The 19,648-nt window shown below is 56.4% G+C and overlaps 1 protein-coding gene and 1 pseudogene across 1 annotated transcript; one reads left to right on the plus strand and one right to left on the minus strand.

The window, feature by feature from the left end:
- Positions 1–525: 525 nt before the first annotated feature.
- Positions 526–19,600, plus strand: HSPA12B (heat shock protein family A (Hsp70) member 12B). Its single transcript, XM_042980839.1, has 13 exons — positions 526–655; positions 5,768–5,827; positions 7,655–7,752; positions 8,719–8,843; positions 12,394–12,580; positions 12,927–13,031; positions 13,331–13,447; positions 15,379–15,553; positions 16,457–16,543; positions 16,982–17,086; positions 17,195–17,453; positions 17,919–18,022; positions 18,647–19,600. Exons 2-13 carry the CDS (start codon positions 5,785–5,787, stop codon positions 19,282–19,284), a joined length of 2,043 nt encoding a protein of 680 aa, XP_042836773.1. The 5' UTR covers positions 526–655; positions 5,768–5,784; the 3' UTR covers positions 19,285–19,600.
- On the minus strand, positions 10,913–11,825 carry LOC107179163 (annotated as a pseudogene).
- Positions 19,601–19,648: the final 48 nt, after the last annotated feature.

Below are 19,648 nucleotides of genomic sequence, written 5' to 3' on the forward strand. Positions count from 1 at the left end.
CCTCAAGGACAGAGCTGGGCCCCAGGCTGGGGCCCGAGGGGCTGACCTCACCTTCGATTCAGCCTTTTCTCTCTGACCCTTGGAGACCTGGCTAGGGATGGGAGGGGGTTAGAAAGTGGGATGGACTGGGGACTGTAAGGAGTCTGGGCCAGGGCCCTCCCTCACCAGCAGCGAGGCTCTGGAGTTGGGCTGGCCTAAACTGAGCCCCTGAGGTGGGCCTGTAGGGGCGAGGAGGGGGAGCCCCTCGGCCGCAGGAGGCCAACGAGGCGTCTGGAATTCCTCTTCCCTCCTTCCACCTCCCCTTCTCACACTTCGCCCCCTCCCACCCCCCAGGCTGCCGGCGGGGCGGAGGGGGGAGGCGCAGCGACGGGGCGCAGGAGGGGCGCTAGGAGGGGCTGGGACGCGGGGCCGGGTTGGGCCCCTCCGAGAGGCCCGCGCAGCCAGGCCCCGCCCCGGCCTCGCACATCTGGGCCGGGAGCGCGCGACCATCCGGCCTGGGGGAGGGGGCCGCGGGCGGGGTGGGCGGCGCGGGGCGAGCCTGAGGCGCGGGCTGGGCGCACGTCGAGGGCTGTGGCTGCCGCGGCGGGTACGACCAGGGGCTGCGGACCCGGGATCGAGGCGGCCGAACCCAGGTCGAGCTGTCGGGAGGGTGGAGGTGAGTTCTGGGCGGGGGTCTCCCAGAGAGGAGAAAGGCGGCGAGCTGTGCGGTCCTGTCTGTCCCGGGCTGTAGGCTGAGAACCGACCCCCCCCCCCAAAAAAAAACTTCCTAACCCTGGCGGGTTGGGCTGGGGACAGATCCTGCAAGGCGTTCTCTCCATTGGGGCTGCGGGTTCAGAAAAGCAGTTGGAGCGGCGACCTTGTATTCACATCCAGGCTCCGAGACCCCACACACGCACTGCGGAGTGTGGGGGGCTGGGGAGACCCCTGTGCCGCGGTGGGGGTGGGGCTGGGGGACTGGAGTGGGGCTGGGGTCTTCTCCGGTAAGCCAGTTTGTGGAGAACACAATGCCTAGGTCAGACGTGGAGACCTGGGGGTTGAGTGTGTGTGTGTGTGTGTGTGTGTGTGTGTGTGTGTGTGTGTTTGGGGGAGGGAGGTCACCTGGTGGGAGAGGAGGGTCTTAGGGCCTATGGTCTGAGAAGCTCGAGAGTGGCAGTGACCAGGATGCCACAGTTCCAGACTGGGATGGCCTCCTGACCAGGGACCTCTGGATTCTCTCCACAGGCCAGCTGGGGGGCGGGGGGGGGGGGGCCAGGGGGAGGGGCGGGAGCAGGTGGGGTGGGGTCTGGGCTCCCTTTAGGGGCAATGGAGCCAGTCTGTAAAGCAGGCTTGTGTTGTGGGGAGAGAGACTGGGAGGGAGGGAGCTCTAAAATATGGCCTCGATGTGAGAGCAAGCACAGCTTTAGAGCCCCAGAAGGTAAGGGAGGTGATGGGGGCCTGGTGGGCAGAGGATGGGAGGGGCTTTAAGCCTTGGGCTCTGTGGAACAGAGGTTGTTTGTGAACTGGAAGCCCCCATGGTGAGGACCCAAAGGGGGTGGGGCAGGATGTATGGAAAGAAAAGTTGAGGACAGGGAGGGGCCATGGGAGACCATTTATGGCACCCCCTGCCTCAGCACTGGAGGAGGCAACCTCCCTACCCCACAGCCTCCTACTGGTCCCTCTCCCAGAGGGCTCCTCTCTAGAGACAGACTGGAGCAGCTCTTTGGGTGCCATTTCTGATCTGTCCCTTGGCCCTGGTTGGCCCAACCTGCGGCTTGGGAGAAATGCCTGTGGCCTCTCTGCCTGCTGACAGAATCCCATCCCATTAAAGGGCTGGCAGGATGTTGAGCAGAAAACAGTGGATGGGAAAGGCAGGGTCCAGGCAGTCCCTGCCTGCAGGGGATGGAGAGGAACTGTAAAGATCAGGGTGGGCTCTTTGTCCTCATAGGCAGAGGACAGGTATGTGTGGAGCCCTGAAATCCAGCAACACCACACACCCTGAGTACACTTTGGGGGCATAAGTACCCAGCCTTAATGTCCCCTCCCCAGGAAGAGATCTCTGGAAAATTCTCTCCATCAGGCCAGTTCTAGGCTTTTGTGAGTCCAGGAAGCACTCTGGAATGGGAGTCTCCCGTTTCGAGTCTCTACTCAGCCACACCCTGTCATGGTCCCCAGTGACTAATAGGTCATACCTATTGGGTAGAAGTCAGGGCCAGGGGTCAGTGTGAAGCTGAAGATTAGAGATCAATATGAATCCAAGGGCTAGGGGTCACTCCATGGGAAGGTTAAGCGTCTGTCTGTGGGTAGGGTAGGGGTCAAGCTGGGGCCAGAGTTTAGCCTGTGCTTGTAGCCAGGAAATGACATTACTTTCTGTGTAAATCAAACTGCCCCACCCGGTTATGTTCAAACCCATAAGCATCCCCAGTCTGAAATTAGTCGGCCCCTGCGGTGAGGATCTACTTTGCCCCCTTTCCAGCTGTGGATTCTGTCCCAGTCGTAGCTTTGAGAAACCAATACTGTCCTTAAGTGTTTCTGGGGGCATATGCATGATGGGGGATGTCGCAAAGACATATGGGGCCACCAGGCCCTTCTACCTCCAACTCTCAAGGAATTGGCAGGATCCCCCTTCTTTAACACAGATTGATTCAGGTCCTCCCCCCCACCAAAGAACTCAGAATGATTAGAATAAAAGTCTCAATAAGACCAAAAACTTCTAACAGAGAAAATTCAGAATCCACATCATGAAGGATAAGAATAACTGCTCACATATGGGGCTCCTGGGTGGCTGTCTGTTGAGCATCCAACTTTGGCTCAGGTCATGATCTCACTGTTTGTGAGTTCAAGCCCCACATCAGAATCTGTGCTGACAGCTCAGAGTCTGGAGCCTGCTTCAGATTCTGTGTCTCCCTCTCTCTCTGCCCGTCCCCCGCTCTCTCTCTCAAAAATAAATAAACATTAAAAAAAGAAGAAGAACTGCTCACATCTGTCCAAGTTCCTGCCCTTATCAACCACCTTCCTTATCTGGACTTGTAGGTCTTAACAAGCCCCCTGCATACCCCATTTTACAGGAAAGACACTGAAGCACAGAGAGGCGACATGATGCACTCTGGCCAGGTGCAATCGTAAACCCTTGCCGTCCCTGAGACCCCAGTGTAGGCACGATCCGTGTCCACATGCTCAGAGACAGGAGAAAACTGGACCAGCTTCAGATAGCTGGGAGGACTGTAGGCACACAGTTTGGACATGGAATCCAGCTTAGAGGGATGACTCCTGAGTCTTCTTTTCCTGGTAGCTCTAGATTGATTCTCCTCTAAATACAATAGAGCCTTCATCCAGAAAATCCATTCATTCATTCATTCAACCACTTAGCACAGAGCCTGATGCAAACAAATGCTCAATAAGTTTTTTTTGCTCAAGAATCGAAACAATGCACAGACAGGGCTGTCAGCTTCCCCCTTGTGGCCTCAATCCACAGGGTGTGCTGTGGTCAATACTGTCAACTCTCTCAGAGGGAGAAAAACCCAATCTATGGTGTTTGCCAATTTCCTTGGTGTAAATACTTGTACCATGGCTAATTTCAAGTTAACCCATGTGATGTCCGTGAATGCAGAGTTGGAGAGAGATGCAGAATCAGCTCTCATGGCTGGGGAGGCTCACCTCCAGCACACTACTCCCTCTCCCTGCACTCAGCCCCTGTCCTGGCTCTCAAGGTCCACACCCATGTGCACTATTTGCCTTCCTGTTTCTTAGCATCACTCTGCTGCTCTGAGTGCCCCAAAGCAGCCCCTGTCTTTCCCGAGATTCTCACTCCTGGGCATCCAACTGTGCGCCTCCGCTGACAGCAGGATTGCATGTGTCTGGAAATGTCTATGGTGCTGGCCATGCAGGAGTATCCTGGACATGTCTGAGTGTCCGTCCACAATGGGGCTGGGCTGTGTAAACTGTGTGTGAGCAAGGGTGCGTGCTGTGCATATGTGTGCATGCGTGTGATGGTGCCCAGCTCTGCGCTCACCTGCATTCTGTTAGCAAAACTTCCTGATCAGGCCACTGGCTACAGAGAGGGAGGGGGCTCTGAGTAGCCTCACCTTTGTTTAGGGGGGCTGCCAGGCCCACAGCTGAGGACTTTAGCACAGGTTATCTGAAGATCGGCCCAGGAACACGTTAAGCAGCACTTCTCAAACTTTCATGTGCACAGATCTTGTTAAAATGCAAGTTCTGACTCAACAGGTCTTGAGCGGGGCCTGAGGTTGTGCATTTCTAACAGCTCCCAGGGGGCTCTGGTGCTGCTGCTTCTAGCCTGGCCCCCAGACACAAACTCAGGTTGCTCCCATCTTAGAAAAGAAAATGAAAGCACATCTTCCCGTCCTCAGGCTTTCTGTTCCTCCAGCTACTGCCCTCACACCAGCCCCTGACCTCAGCCATGCTTCTTGGAAGTGCTCACTGCATTCTCTTACCCTCTGCTCGCTCCTTGCCCAGGCTCACTTGACTTCTACCCCATCTCTTTCATTCTGCTGAAATGATGGCCTTGGGCCATTAGAACAGGTGTTGCAAGCCTCCTCTAATAACCTCTAAAGGCATCTAGCTTCGCGTACTTCTCTTAGATCCGAGATCTTCATGGGACTATAGCAAGCATCCAGTCTTCTCCAGCAGCACACCTTCCTCCAGCCAGCCTTTCCGTGCTGGTTCTCCCTACTCTTCCCCCACTACTCCCTGCCAGGCCTCCCTTGACATGACTCCCAAATGTGCATCTCCCCCTCAGCTTTCTCTCTGACCTCTGCATCATACACCATCTGGCTCCTTGGTCTGTTCTCTGGGAAGTTTCAATACTGCACCTAGAACTCTGCCCCTTTCCCCTGCCAGTCTGCCCTTCTCCGGTATTCTCCATCTCACTGTCCATCCCCTAGCTCGAATCGGACAATGTCACCCTTGACATCTTCGTCCTAATCCCCAATATCCAATCCAGCCGTCTTCTATCAGCGCTGTTGGTCTCTCTAACTTCAGAACTCGACTTCTGTCTCAAGACACATAGCTACCACCATCATCTGTCGCCTGGTGCCCCCATAGGGCTTCTGCTTCCAAACTGCCTGCTGCAATCTGCACTCTCCATACAGCCAAGGGACTTTTTAAAATGCAGATTTAGTCATGCCCCCAATTCTGCTCAGCTACTTCAAACCTTTCAAGATTTGCTGTTCCCCGTCATATAAAACCAAATCTAAAATAGGGTCCTGGAGGGTCTGCCTAGAGGATCAGCCCAGCCCAGCCCAGCCTCTCTCTCCAGCCTTACCAAGCCTTTCTGCTTGGTTTGTATCCAGCTGTGACCTTGACAGCATCATTTGTAATCTCAAATTCACTTCGGTGATTATCCTACTGTAATCAGTTTCCCCACCAGCCTGTAGGCCTCCAGGGCGGGAACAGTGTCTCTCTGGGTCGCTAATGTCTGCTAACACCTGGCACAGAGTGGGCACTCGAAAACATTTAGGAGCATCCTGATTCCAACAAAGCAAATGTTAAGACATTTTGGAGACAAGCTGGCACTGTGGGACTGAATGTTAGCCGAGCCTAAGGAATTGCTGTTAATATTGTCACACATGATGAGGATGTTGCAACGACGTTTGTGGAGTCTTTATCTGTTGGAGCGACGTATTGAAGAATTTATAGGTGAAACAACGTGATGTCTGGGATTCGCTTCAAAGGACTCTAGCCAAAAGTAAATAACTAAAATAAATAAGCTTTCAATAAGGGAACAAAGGAACAAATAAATGCCATTCTGTTTGTCTGTTCCTGTTGACAGTCACAGGGCCTGCAGAGATGCTGGCTGTCCCAGAGATGGGCCTGCAAGGGCTGTACATTGGTAAGACTCTCCTCCCTCCCCCAGCCTGTGCCCTAACCCACCACCCCTCTCATCCTGACACTGAGACCCACCCCCAGCCTGCACATGGGCAACTCTCCCAGACGAGGTTCTTGAGACAGTGTGTTTGTGCAGGAAGGGTTGGTGCTTACAGGACTGTGTATGTGAGTGTGTGTCTGTGAGTGTGTGCACAGCGGGTCTGTGTGCACAGGACTGAATGCGTTTGCATGTCTTGGGCAGGGTCTGTGTACACGGGACCTGGTATGAGTGTGAGTGTGTGTGTCTGTGTGTGTCTGTGTCTGTGTCTGTGTGTCTCTGTGTGTCTGTGTCTGTCTGCCTGAGGGTAAGTCTGTGTGCAAGGCCTTGTATGAGAGTGTATATATTGGCAGGTGGTCTGCATGCACAGAATTCTGCGCGTGTACACCTTCATCTGCCTCTGGCCTGGTCTGGGAGCAGGCTCTGGGCTCTCTGCAGGGGTGGGAGGCCAGAAGTCAGGAGGGCCACTCCTCAGGAAGTCCATTAACAAAGACCTGGTGGGCTGGGCCTTCCTTCCTGCCTCCCTTCCCAGGCCCAAGCCACAGCAACTTGGCCCCTCAAGCTGGAGCTGGTGGCAGGGCCCAGGCCCGTACTGGCCACTTAGAAAAAGGAGCCCTGGGACACTGACCACCATAACCCTGCCCCTCCAGCACCTCAAGACAGACTCTGGCCCTGTCCAGGCACTTCCTAGAATCCCCTGTATGTACATGTTCCCAGGGTATTCCAAGGCCAGCAAGAGCTGGGACCTATCAGGGCACACAGCAGGGTAGCTACTGAAGGAATACAGGACCTGGCCTAAAGCAAGCCAGACCAGTTGACATGTCCACGGGTCTTCATGCAAGACCCCATCAGCCTCCTGGGCCAGCCTCCCTGTCCCCACACATGAATCTCAGGGCAGCCCAGCACTGCTGGTAGGGGCCTTAGCAACGCCCAGTGGGGTGGTGATGAGCCACCAGCCCACACCTAGGGGATTTCCAGCCAGGCAGGCCCCTAAACTGCCTGATCCTCCAAGCCAGGCTTTGGGCTGCCTTCTGGAGCTGCTGTTTCCTCCCAGCAAAGGTCCAGCTCAGTGCTGGGCCTGAGAGAGGGTTTCAGTGGGACCTCCTGCCCCCAGATGCTGGCTCCAGGTTTCCATGTGTTGTAGGGAAGGGAGGCTCAAAATCCAACTTCCTAGTGTTGTGGACATGCCTCAGCTCAGAGCTGGGCTGGGGGAAGCACGATTCGCCTTCTTGATCCTCACCACAGAGCCAGCTGGGCCTATCCTTGGCCCTTGGTGGAGGGAGGGGGAGAGGGAGGGTGACTCCCTCGGGTCCTGATTAGAACCATGTGGCCAAACTCTAGTGGGGAGGGGAGCAGCCCCTCCTGCTGCTCAGTTCTGTCTGCAGTTCCCCACCTCTTCTGGTTTCTCTGCCCTCCACCCTCACCCTGCCCCAGGAGCCCACTCACCCATCTCTCCTGCCCTTCTGTCTCTAGACTCAGTCTCCCCCAGTCCCCATAATTCTTCTCTATCTCTCCCCTCACCTGCTGTGTCTTAGGGATGCTGGGGGAGACAAGGAGTCCTCAGGTGAGGCATGGGTCACCCTCCAGGGATGGGTCACCTCAAATCGATAACAGGCCCTCAGTCCTCCCCTGCCTGCCTCGGTCTTGTCCTTCCTTCCCTCCCCAACTATTTCCCCTTCCACGGCAGGGTGCCCCTTGCCTCAGCCCAGCAAGGACTGATGGAGAACCTCCCAGTGCCCAGCCACCGGCTCCTAACATGATGGTGTGCCAGAGTAACTTACCCTCTCTTTGCAGGCTCTAGCCCCGAGCGGTCCCCCGTGCCCAGCCCGCCCGGCTCCCCAAGGACCCAGGAAAGCTGTGGCATTGCCCCCCTCACACCCTCGCAGTCTCCAGTAAGCCCGGGAACAGGGATCCTGGTGGTGGGTGGCCTGGGTGGTATGGAGGCAGGTCACACTCCAGAAAGCAAGGCCTGGTGTCTATCAGAGCCTTAGCAGGGCCTGGGTTGGGCTGGGGGTGCTGCCTGGATCTTGCCCTTGCATTCTCCAGTCATGTCCCTCCCAGAAGAGTTAGCCTTAGGTGACCTTGGACTCTAGGGGTAATAGTCTACTAAGGTGAGCCCAATGTAACTAACACCCAGACAGCACCACTCTGGGGTGACACCCATAGACCATAGCCTGCCTAGGGCAAGGAGACTTCTGACATGTAGTGGTATATCTGAGGAAGAGAAGACACATATTGCTAAATGTTAGTTTGGAAACTACTAGCTTGAAGTATCCAGGATATAACCTTCTCCCAAACTCCCTGGGTCACCCCACCCAGGATGGCCTCACCTAGTGATGCAGCCTGGAGACCCCCTTGTTCTTAGGGAGCCCAGGCCTGGCCTGGGAGAAGGCAGAACTGCTCTGGGCACGTGCACAGGCCTTTCTTCTCTGCCACAAAACTGACAGAATCTGGTCGTGTCACTGTGGACACAAAGATCTAGGGGGTCAAATATACACAGGTCTGTGTGTTACTGAAGCTGCCCAGAAGAGCGAGATTGCTCTCAGCTGGGCCGGGGCTGTGCGGTGCTGTGAGATGGGGGTGGGGCTCAGGCCAGCCAGGCAGAAGGTGGACAGAGAACCGAAAGAGGAAAGCAAGAGCTTATGCCACAAGCTGCAGAGGGTGACCTGAGAGGCCTTGGGCTTCTGAGCAGTTGCAGTTCCAGGGCTTAGCCTGGAGGCTAGGTTAGGGGAGGGGATTTGGGGCAGGTGGCTGGAGCCGGGGCCAGTCTGGACCACAGCCAGGGGAGAGGAGGGGCTTCGGCAGGCAGTCAGTCGGGCCCTTGGGCTGCTGCCTGACTCTGGATCTTGTCCTCACAGAAGCCCGAGGCCCGAGCCCCCCAGCATGCTCCCTTCTCTGTGGTGGTGGCCATTGACTTTGGCACCACCTCCAGTGGCTATGCCTTCAGCTTTGCCAGTGATCCTGAAGCCATCCACATGATGAGGTGAGGGTGGCTGAGCTGGGAGATTGGGGCGGGGGGTCCTCACTCCCTGGGATGGGCCTGGTCTCAGAAAGACTGTCACTGAAGAGACATGGGGTCTCTCCAGAGCTCCCTCCATCCCTAGCTTGGGGCTTCCTGTGGGGGCAGAAAGTTAGAGGATGGGTCCTAGGCCTGGGCCCCATCCTCAATCAGAGAAACACCCAATAGAAATATTGGGTTTCGTTTTTTTTTTTTAAGTTTACTTATTTATTTTGAGAGAGAGGAGTGCAAGCAAGGGAGGGAGAGAGAGAGAGAGAGGAAGACAGAATCCCATGCAGGCTCCATGCTGTCAGCACAGAGCCCAGCATGAGTCTCGAACCTATGAACCGTGAGATCATGACCTGAGCTGAAATCAAGAATCTGATGTTTAACCAACTGAGCCACCCAGGAGCCCCTGGGCTTCATTTTTAATTTTAAAAAATGTTACAGTTAAATACACAAATGCCTTTCTGGGCTTGTACACAAATGCACACAGGCATATATGCACATATATGTGTCTGTAAAATAAAAGTGGGAGGGGTGTCTGGTGGCTCATTCGGTTAAGCATCCAACTTTGGCTCAGGTCATGATCTCGTGGTCCATGAGTTCGAGCTCCAGGTTGGGCTCTGTGCTGACAGCTCAGAGCCTGGAGCCTGCTTTGGATTCTGTGTCTCCCTCTCTCTCTGCCCCTCCGCCACTCACACTCTGTCTCTCTTTCAAAAATAAATAAACACTAAAGAAAGAATTTAAAATAAAAATGGGATATCATACAACTTGCCTTACTTTAAGCTTTCAACATTATTTTGTAGATGTTTTGTGTCAACACATAAAGCCACAATTTCTTTCTTTTTTTTTTTTTTCAAATCCACCTGCTTTATTTTTTCTTAAAAAAGGAAAAAGAAAAATGAACCAGCCAAACAAAAACAAGGCAGCCTCCTGGCTCCCTTGGGCTCTGGGCATGCATCTTGGTTGACAGGTCTGTTCTTATATAGGCTCCTGCTGAAGCCACAATTTCTTTTAACAGCTGCGGAGTACAGACATAATTTGTCCACTTTTCTACTGATAGTTTTAGGAGGTTTCTTGTCCTCTAATTTTTCACTATTACACGAAGTGCTGCAATGAATGTCCTTCCTTGAAAACCTGTGCTGGGATTTCTGCGCAGTAGACTCCTACAGGCAGATTCCTAGGTTCAACACCTCAGGTGAAGGACAGGGACATGAAGGATCAGAGGGCTGAGTTGACAAGTTACACAGCTGTTATGAAAGAGATGTTCAAAAAAAAAATACATCCTGATATAGTTGAGTTTTGTTTGAACAACACATTTGATACTCCCCTCCAGGCCTCAAGACCCTGATCCTTTATGTCTTAGGGAAGCTGCGGCCAGTAGGTGGAAGGCCCTTCTAGAAGACCCCAAAGCTCCAACCCAGATTGGGATGAGGGAGCAAAGGGGCTTCCCCAGGGCCCAGAAGGGTAGATGGCGGGGTGGATGGAGAAACAAACATAAGGGTTACTTCCCCAAAGATACAAGGAACTTGACCTGCATGAGCATGAACTTCCCTTCCCCTTTCTCTGCTCCACCCACATCCACATTTAGGCCACAATGGCTCTGGGCACTTACAGCCCTCAAGGGGCTGCAGGACATCCCAGCTGGCATGTTTGTCAGTGCACACCGTTGAGACCATGCTGGACCCTATGTTGGGGCAGAGGACACAAGAAAGGACAGTGTCTCAGTCCTGTGGACGAGACAGTCACAGGAAGTAATTGGGGGACATCTTGGCTTCTTCCCAAACCCTCCCCACCCTACCAGTCACCAAGCCCTATCACTTCTACCTCTCTAGTATCTCTGGAACACCCAGCCACTTCTCTCCACAGCCACAACCCCTAAGTTCAGCCCCACCCACTCTCACCTGGATGGTTGCAAAATCCTCGTCTCTGGTTTTCCTTCTCCATTTTTCCTCCCCTCCGTCTGTTGCCATGTGGGGACCAGTGACCTTTCTTTTTTCTTTTTCTCTTCTCTTCTCTTCTCTTCTCTTCTCTTCTCTTCCTTTCCTTTTCTCTTCTCTTCTCTTCTCTTCTCTTCTCTTCTCTTCTCTTCTCTTCTTTTCTTTCTTTCTTTTTTGACTCACTAAGTAGCTTTATTAGAGAAAGCCAGGATTACAAAGGACTTAAGAGTTGGCATTGGGGCCCTTCTTTTGACAATGGTGGGCACGACATTAACAAAGCACCAGTTTTACTGCATCCACTGCTTGGCCTGGCCTGTCTTCTTTTTCTCCTGTTTGGCCACTTTGGGAGTCTACCCCCTTACTTTCCCAGCATGGCCCAGAGAACCATGGACTTCACCTCCAAGCATGTGGATGGTTCCCCCAGAGTGGTCAGAGCCTCCACCCCACACAGGCCCTGATAGCTTCATCTTCTAGGGGTGTGCCTGTCAGGAGCACGATTTGATCTCCTTGGAGCATGGCCCCCCCAACAAGTCTATGTGAGCCTTGATCTGGGCAACTGTCTCCTGGCTAGCCACCTCGAGGGTGTGTAGCTCCTGAGTGCGAAGCTCCTGGGTGCGAACAAAAAGCTACATACCAGCGACTGAATGGTGGTCACTGCTGCTGCTACCACAAAGATCAACCGGTGACTTTTCTAAAAGCAAATGTGGTCATGATTCTTCATTCTTCTACTTAAAGCCCACCAAAAGAATTCAGATGTGGCATTTGATGCTCTTCCCTAGCTGACCTTAACATTCCTGTATTTTCTCCTTCTGCATTTTGAGCCAGCCTATAGCTGGTTATCCCTGCGCTTTCACACCTCTCCACATGCTGTGCCTTCTGCCTGGATTCCCAGTTCTCTCCCCTAAAGGCTGCAGGGGACAAGCTTGGCCGAGAGGGTTCAGGGCATCAGAGAAGTTAGAGGAAGGGGAGAGACAAGTTGCCAGACCAGTGAACTAGACCAGGAGTTCTGGGTGGAGATCCACATGGTGCCTGCAGATAGGGAGGCTTGGAATCTCATTCAGGTTTGGGGATCTTGCTGGAGGTGCAGTCAACTGGGGTGTAGCTGTTGAAGTGGGTCAGATAGGAATGATCACAAATGCTTTGAAGAAGCTTGGCGGTGGAAGACAGCCTAGAGGAGGGCACACCATCTGGCTGGGAGAAAGCCTCTGCTAGAGTCCTCAGGAGATACGTCAGGAGGCCAGACCCAGGCAGGTGGATGATGGCCTGCTGCTGCTTAAGGAGGGAGGCGAAGGCCAATGGTGTACCTCATGGAGGAAGCAGGAGCTGAGAATGTTGATAGGTCCTGTGGCCCCATGGATAGAAAGGATCCCATGAGCAGCATTTTATGGAGATTTGAGTGGATGCCAAGCACTGTCTTCAGGAGAACTCTAAGAGGTAGGTACTATTATTATCTCCATATTACACGTAGGAAGACTGCTGCTCAGGAAGGCTAGGTGGCCTGCCCAAGGTCACACAGCTGATTCCAGAGCGGGTACCCAACCTCAGGAAGGGAGGGTTTCGCTGACAACACTGACAGTCCTGTGCCCCCACAGGAAATGGGAGGGCGGGGACCCAGGAGTGGCCCACCAGAAGACCCCCACCTGCCTGCTGTTGACCCCGGAGGGCGCCTTTCACAGCTTTGGCTACACTGCCCGCGATTACTACCACGATCTGGACCCTGAGGAGGCGCGGGACTGGCTCTATTTCGAGAAGTTCAAGATGAAGATCCACAGCGCCACTGTAAGGCACATTCTGGCTTGGGACACTCCAGCCAGGGAGGCGGGGGCAGGAGGGGAAAGGGCAGGGCTCAAGGAGGGTGAGCAAAGGTAAAAGGTGAGGAGAGGCTGAGGGGGCTTGGGAGTCAAAGTGGAGGAGGGGCTAAGGGGTGAGGCCGGGATTAGAGGAGGGCGGGGCTAATGAGAGGGCTGGGGACAGAACTGGTGTTCTCCTGGATTAGCAGGAGAGCCCAGCTGAGCCCACACTTCGGAGGGGAAGCACCAGGAAATGGCGTGATTTTCAGAGAGAGTTTGTCAGGAAATGGGGGTAGAGCTATGGCCTCCTGCAGAATCGCCTATGTTCCTGCCAGGATCTCACCCTGAAGACCCAGCTAGAGGCTGTAAACGGAAAGAAAATGCCTGCCCTGGAGGTGTTCGCCCATGCCCTACGCTTCTTCAAGGAGCATGCCCTTCAGGTGTGCTGTGGCCCCATCCCTGCCCACCGGGGCAGGGACCCCCGCCAGGTCCATCTTTTCCTGTCAGCCCATCCGTTAGAGGTCAGAAGTCATTTTCGCCAGCCCCTGCCTTCCTATCTGATAGAGCCTGCATGGGCCATACGGGTGTTGGGGGAGGAGGTGTTAGGAATTCTTCCAACTCAGCTGGGAAGTCCTTCCTGAGGCCTGATTAGTCCCTCCAGCTCCCATAGAAGGCTGAAGACACCTCCCACCCCTGCAACCCAAGCCAGCCTACCTCTCATTGCCCCCTCCTGCTCCAGGAGCTGAGGGAGCAGTGCCCATCGCTGCCAGAGAAGGACACCGTGCGCTGGGTGTTGACGGTGCCTGCCATCTGGAAACAGCCTGCCAAGCAGTTCATGCGTGAGGCTGCCTACCTGGTGAGGATGTGCAAGGCAGACCAGTGGGCATAGCTCTGGAGGGCTCTAGGGATGGCCCCAGATTCTCATTTACCCACCACCCTTGGGACTGGTCACTGTGTACAAAGACCTCTGGCCTTCCCCTGCTGGGCATTTTGGAAGGTTGTCGCCACCAGGAGAGGGTGTGAGCCTGCAGGAACAGAGAGCAGAGGGACGAGAGGCATGGCCCAGGCCAGCTTAGCCAGCGTCTTAAGTCGGGTTTCCTAGCAGAGCCCAAGATGGGTCCTATGCATGTGGTGTATTGGAGAAGGGCTCTTGGGAGAAAGAGGAGTGAGGGAAATGGGCCAAGAGAAAGAGCCGAGCAGGAATGTGGTCTCAACTGGAGTCTAGCCTCAGCCCAATCCCATGAAGAGCACTGGAGGGAGAACTGTACCCAGCAGTTGACCACAGGAAGGCAAGGGGGCCCGCTTTTTGTATATCCATATTGGTCTGTTGTTGGTTGCTGGAGGTGAGGGGGAAACCTTTCCAAGTGAGGTGGTTTCCATTCAGCTGAGGGCAGTTCTCTAGAGAAGGGGGGGGGGGGGCAGCTGGGAGCCAATAGCAGCTAACACACCGTAGCTGGGCAGCCAGCTCCGGTATTTTCAGGGGCTCCACCACCATGCCCCAGCCACTGTAAGCTCTGCAGTAGGGGAGACAGGACTACGAAACTATGAAGGGAGGTGATTTGGGTCAATGCTTCCTGGGCTTCCTACCATAAGAGATGCCCAAAGGTCTGGAGACTGGGGGGACCTGAGTGCACAGCTCAGGTTCCCCCACCTCCAGGAAGATGGGGTGGGGAAAGAGGGGAGCACAGCCTCTCAGAGCAAAACTCATTGCTTGGTCCTCCCCCTGGGGCCTTGGGGGACACCCAAGGACCTCCAAAAGGTTTGCCTGTGCACCCCCTGGAAGATACCAGAACCCTCAACCCCCCATGCTCCTGTGGGCCAGGCATGCCCCAGGTGCCAGGTCTGCAGGTGCCTACACTTGTCCCTGGAAGGAGCTAACCCTGAGGTTGTAGGCATTCCCCCACCCCACAGAGACCAGGATGAAAGCAAGGCTGTGCCCAGCCAGAATAAACACCCCCCACCCTAGTGCCCCCTGCTGGTTTATCCACTCTGCTTCCTCCCACACTGTTCCTGGCTGCCAGCTCAGGAAGGGCTGGCCCTGGGCAGGAAGTCTCGATACCCACCCGTCCCCAACCCCCACCTGGTCAGAATCCAGGGAACCCCACAAAACCATAAAGTACTTCCCACAGGGATCCCCTGTCCCAATATAGGAAGTAACAGATCCCAAGTGTTTTTCTCCTCACAACTGGCCCCTCCTGGCGCCTGGAATTTCACTGTTGAGAGTCTCTTGATGCCTATATCTGATTCTCTGGGGAACAGAGTTCTCCTGGGAGTGGGGAGGCCTGTGGCTATTATCTGACACCAGCCTGGTGAAGGAAAAGGGCTCAGTGAGCCAAAGGTGACCGCCCCCCCCCATACCACCTCCTCTGATTGGTGGTCTGGCCATTACACCCCATACATACTGTGCTAGAGTCTAGGTTTACAGCCTCAGCCAGTGCTCAGCTGGCCAGCCCTGTACCTGTGAAGGGGACCTTGCTACAGCCTGGGCAGCTTAGAGGGGCACGTCCCAGATGCTCTCGGTTTTCACTGCCTAGGGTCTCTTCCTGCTGGGCAACCCCATGGTATTCTTGGCCATGGCCATGGCCCTCCCCAGCCTGGTCACAGGGTAGCCGTGAGGCAGCTCCAAATTTGGGCAGCTTGGAGGGGCCTGGGAGGCCTAGCATGGGTGAGGTGTGACGGGGAGGAGGTGGGAGCCCCAAAGGCCCTGGTTGCCTGCCCTGAGGTGCCATCTTAGGTATGACACTTGGCCCATGGAGGTCCCTGGCCCCGCCCACCACCTATTCCCAGGCTGGCCTGGTGTCGAGGGAGGATGCAGACCAACTACTCATCGCCCTGGAGCCAGAGGCTGCCTCTGTCTATTGCCGCAAGCTGCGTCTACACCAGCTCGTGGACCTAAGCAGCCGGGCTCCAGGCAGTGGACGCCTGGGTGAGCGCCGCTCCATCGATTCCAGCTTCCGGCAGGGTGAGCTGCACTCAGGGGCACTGACTGGTGGTATTACATTTGCCCTGAGAGGGTCAGAGGGTCACTGAGGCCAGGCACTCAGCCATGTCCCACACGAAGAGGACACCCCCCCCCCCAGCCACATCTCTGGTGGAATTCAGTCTGAGGAAGGAGGTGCAGCCCTGACCTGGGGTAGAGCCCAATCTGAGGATAGAGATTTCACCTTGTCCTGGGGGAGCACTGTCTGAGCAGGGTAGGACTCCATCCCAGTCCTGAATCTGAGGGTAGGGGGACACAACCTGCCCTGAGGGGAGGTGCTCAGGTGAGAAAGGAAGAAATCAGCCCCTACTCTGAGCCAAAGGTGGTCTTCAGTTTTCTCTTAAACAGCCACTGAATCAGCAGCTTCTCCCGTCCTGGCACATCAGCTATCTTCTCCCTCCCCCACAACAGCCCTGAGCTGCTGCTACCAAGCTCAAACTCCAGTGCCAGGGCCGTGCACTGAGACAGCTATGGTCAGTCTTAGTCACTCTCCCAGATGCCACCTCCCATGACTAGGAGAAATCCCAAGTCCCAGGCTCCCCTGGATCCCCCAAGATCCCCCCCCACACACACACAGCTCCTCCAAGCTCTCCTAACCCCTATTTTGCAGTGGCCCTAGCCCACCTACGTTAAGGGAATGTCCTGAGGCCAGAAATACTTCCTTCCCCTCAGCTGTTGGTCACAGCACCTGAGATTACCGCATCGGGTTTTCTGGATCCTTTGAGGTTCAGCATTGCCTTCTCCTACTTAGGAGTAGAGCAGGAGTTTCAGAAGAACTGGCTGCTCCAGATGCTCATGGAGGGTGCTGGTGGGAGGATGGGGTCGAGTGTGGTAGCTGAGGCACCTCCTTCTAACCCCACTGTCCTGCTGTCCCTCAACCCCCAGCCCGCGAGCAGCTGCGCCGGTCCCGCCACAGCCGCACGTTCCTGGTGGAGTCCGGCGTCGGAGAGCTGTGGGCAGAGATGCAAGCAGGTGGGGGTGGGGGTGGACGGGTGTTTCTTGAGCCCTGCGGGTCATCATATACTGATTGGGGGCATGGGAACATTTGCGAAGTGAGGTTCAGACCTTAGAAACGCAGACCCTCCTCCTCCATTAGCTGCACCTAACCTGGCAGTCTCATGGTTACCTGCACCCCCAACCCACTCAGCCGCGCCCCTAACTCCCACTTCTGGAGATTCTCCGCGGATGGAGTTGCAGAGCACTGGAAACATTTTCCTCCAAAACCTTACGCCCGTACCCATTGGCGTAAGGTTCAAGCACCTGAAGTCCCTTACAGCCACCCCACCCCCATCCTCCCCGCAGGCAAGGCTAGCGACTGGGGCAGGGCTGGGGGCTGGGTGAACCTGGAAGGGGCGCAGAGCTGAGGGTGCAAAGCAAGCCAGGAGTGTGTGCTCACGCTCGCCGCCGCAGGAGACCGCTACGTGGTGGCAGACTGCGGGGGAGGCACGGTGGACCTGACCGTGCACCAGCTGGAGCAGCCGCATGGCACCCTAAAGGAACTCTACAAGGCATCTGGTGAGTAGCCAGGCAGCACCCTTGGTGCCCAGCGCGCCCAGGCCCCGCCAATGCCCCCTGGCGGCTGAGTCTGCGCTGACGCCCCCTTCACTCCCTGCCGGGTCTCAGGCGGCCCCTATGGCGCGGTGGGCGTGGACCTGGCTTTTGAGGAGCTGCTGGGCCGCATCTTTGGAGAAGACTTCATCGCCACCTTCAAAAGGCAACGCCCGGCAGCCTGGGTGGATCTGACCATCGCCTTCGAGGCCCGCAAACGCACGGCAGGCCCACACCGTGCAGGGGCACTCAACATCTCGCTGCCTTTCTCCTTCATTGACTTCTACCGCAAGCAGCGAGGCCACAACGTGGAGACAGCCCTGCGCCGGAGCAGGTGGGCCCGGGGACCAAGGACTCAAGCAGGGTTTGCGGATGCCGGACGCCCCTGCAAGGGAGGATGTGGGCCCCAGAGGACAGTGGGAGGTCTGCCCAATCTGCCCTGTGTACATGTCTTACCAGCTGGAGTCAGGGGAGGAGCCTAAGCACCCCAGCTAGAATCCTCAGGCCCGGTCCGTGGCAAGAGAATCTTCAGCCCCCAGGGAAAGGGCCTACATTTTGCGCCTCCCCGCACCCCCACAGCCACACACACCATGCGGGCCAGGCGCCTTCGCTCCTCTGCCTGGAGGCTCCTCTCCTGGGACTTCATGCCTGGAACTGGAGCAGGCAGACGGCTAAAAAGCTCCTGAGGGAGTGGGGTGGAAGGACACAACATGCAGTCAGTGCCCAGTGCACAGAAGGCCTGGAGCAGGGGTAGAGCTCCAGACCCCAGCCCATGAGCCTGTGCCCCCTTCACCAACAGCGTGAACTTCGTGAAGTGGTCCTCACAGGGGATGCTCAGGATGACTTGTGAGGCCATGAACGAGCTCTTTCAGCCCACGGTCAGTGGGATCATCCAGCACATAGGTGAGTACGAAGCTTGGGTCCTCCACTAACCCCCACATTCACACTCAGACGCAAGAATGACCACTCCTTATTAGTGCCCGGACCCTCCACACATCCAAACACCGGAATGAGACCCAGAATCATCTGGGACAACCGGAGGACACAGTGTGGTGGGTATTAAGAGCTAGGAGGGATGATGTGTACAGCCTCTCCAAGTGAAAGACCCTCTGGTGCCTCAGTTTCCTCATTCATAAAACGGAGTGATAGCACCGGGTTCCCAAAACTGTTATCATAGGGACTTGAAGAGCTGAAGTACTAGAGATGCGCCCACAGTGGGCAGCAGGCACTGTAAATGTGTATCCTTATCTCTTTGCCCTCCAGGACATGGAGGAGGAGGAAAGGGGGGGGGGGGTAGAGTGTCAGGGAAGCAGAGCCCGTGAAGGCTGCCTGGAGCACTCAGTGAAAACTCGGTTTTTCTTCCTCAGAACCCGTCTACCGTTTTAGGGTGAGATGGCTAGCTTCTAGTTGCCAGCAGGATGCAGGATGGTGGGAGGGGAGGTGCCCGAGGCCGCACCGCGGCGGCCTCAGAGGCTGGTGCTCTGTGTCACCTCCCTTTCCATCCTCTCCTCCCGCCCCCTCCCGCAGAGGCGCTGCTGGCACGGCCCGAGGTGCAGGGCGTGAAGCTGCTGTTCCTGGTGGGCGGCTTTGCCGAGTCGGCTGTGCTGCAGCACGCGGTGCAGGCGGCGCTGGGCGCCCGCGGCCTGCGCGTGGTGGTCCCGCACGACGTGGGCCTCACCATCCTCAAGGGCGCGGTGCTGTTCGGGCAGGCGCCGGGCGTGGTGCGGGTGCGCCGCTCACCGCTCACCTACGGCGTAGGCGTGCTCAACCGATTCGTGGCTGGGCGCCACCCGCCCGAGAAACTGCTGGTCCGCGATGGCCGCCGCTGGTGCACCGACGTCTTCGAGCGCTTCGTGGCCGCCGAGCAGTCGGTGGCCCTGGGCGAGGAGGTGCGGCGCAGCTACTGCCCGGCGCGCCCGGGCCAGCGGCGCGTGCTCATCAACCTGTACTGCTGCGCCGCCGAGGACGCGCGCTTCATCACAGACCCCGGCGTGCGCAAGTGCGGCGCGCTCAGCCTGGAGCTAGAGCCCTACGACGGTGCGTCCTCCGGCCGCCGCGAGATCCGCGCCGCCATGCAGTTTGGCGACACCGAGATTAAGGTCACCGCCGTCGACGTCAGCACCAATCGCTCCGTGCGCGCCGCCATCGACTTTCTTTCCAACTGAGGGCGTGCGCGAGGACCAGTTCCCCAGTGCCAGGCCCCGCCCTCTTGTGGTCGTGGGGTCGGCTCTAGTGGATGGAGCTGCTGGTTCTGAAGTCGCGCCTCTTCCCCCACCCTCCCGCCTGGGGAGATGAGGTCGCAGGATGGGTGGGGACAGACTCTGGCTTTGGAATTGGGCCCAGGTCCGCTGACTGGAAGGCTGCAGAGCCCTGCCAAGGGCTGAGGTCAAGGAATCAGAAGAGGTTTGTAAGCCGGTGCGCCCACAGGGAACACGTCACCCCGAAGGCAGAATGCACCAGAAGACCGAGCCCTGGCCTGAACTGGGGGGGGGGGGGGGGGGCGGGGGGGGGGGAGGTGTGAAGGCAGCC

This window comes from Panthera tigris, chromosome A3 (assembly GCF_018350195.1).
Source record: "Panthera tigris isolate Pti1 chromosome A3, P.tigris_Pti1_mat1.1, whole genome shotgun sequence".
NCBI classification, from domain to species: Eukaryota; Metazoa; Chordata; class Mammalia; order Carnivora; family Felidae; genus Panthera; species Panthera tigris.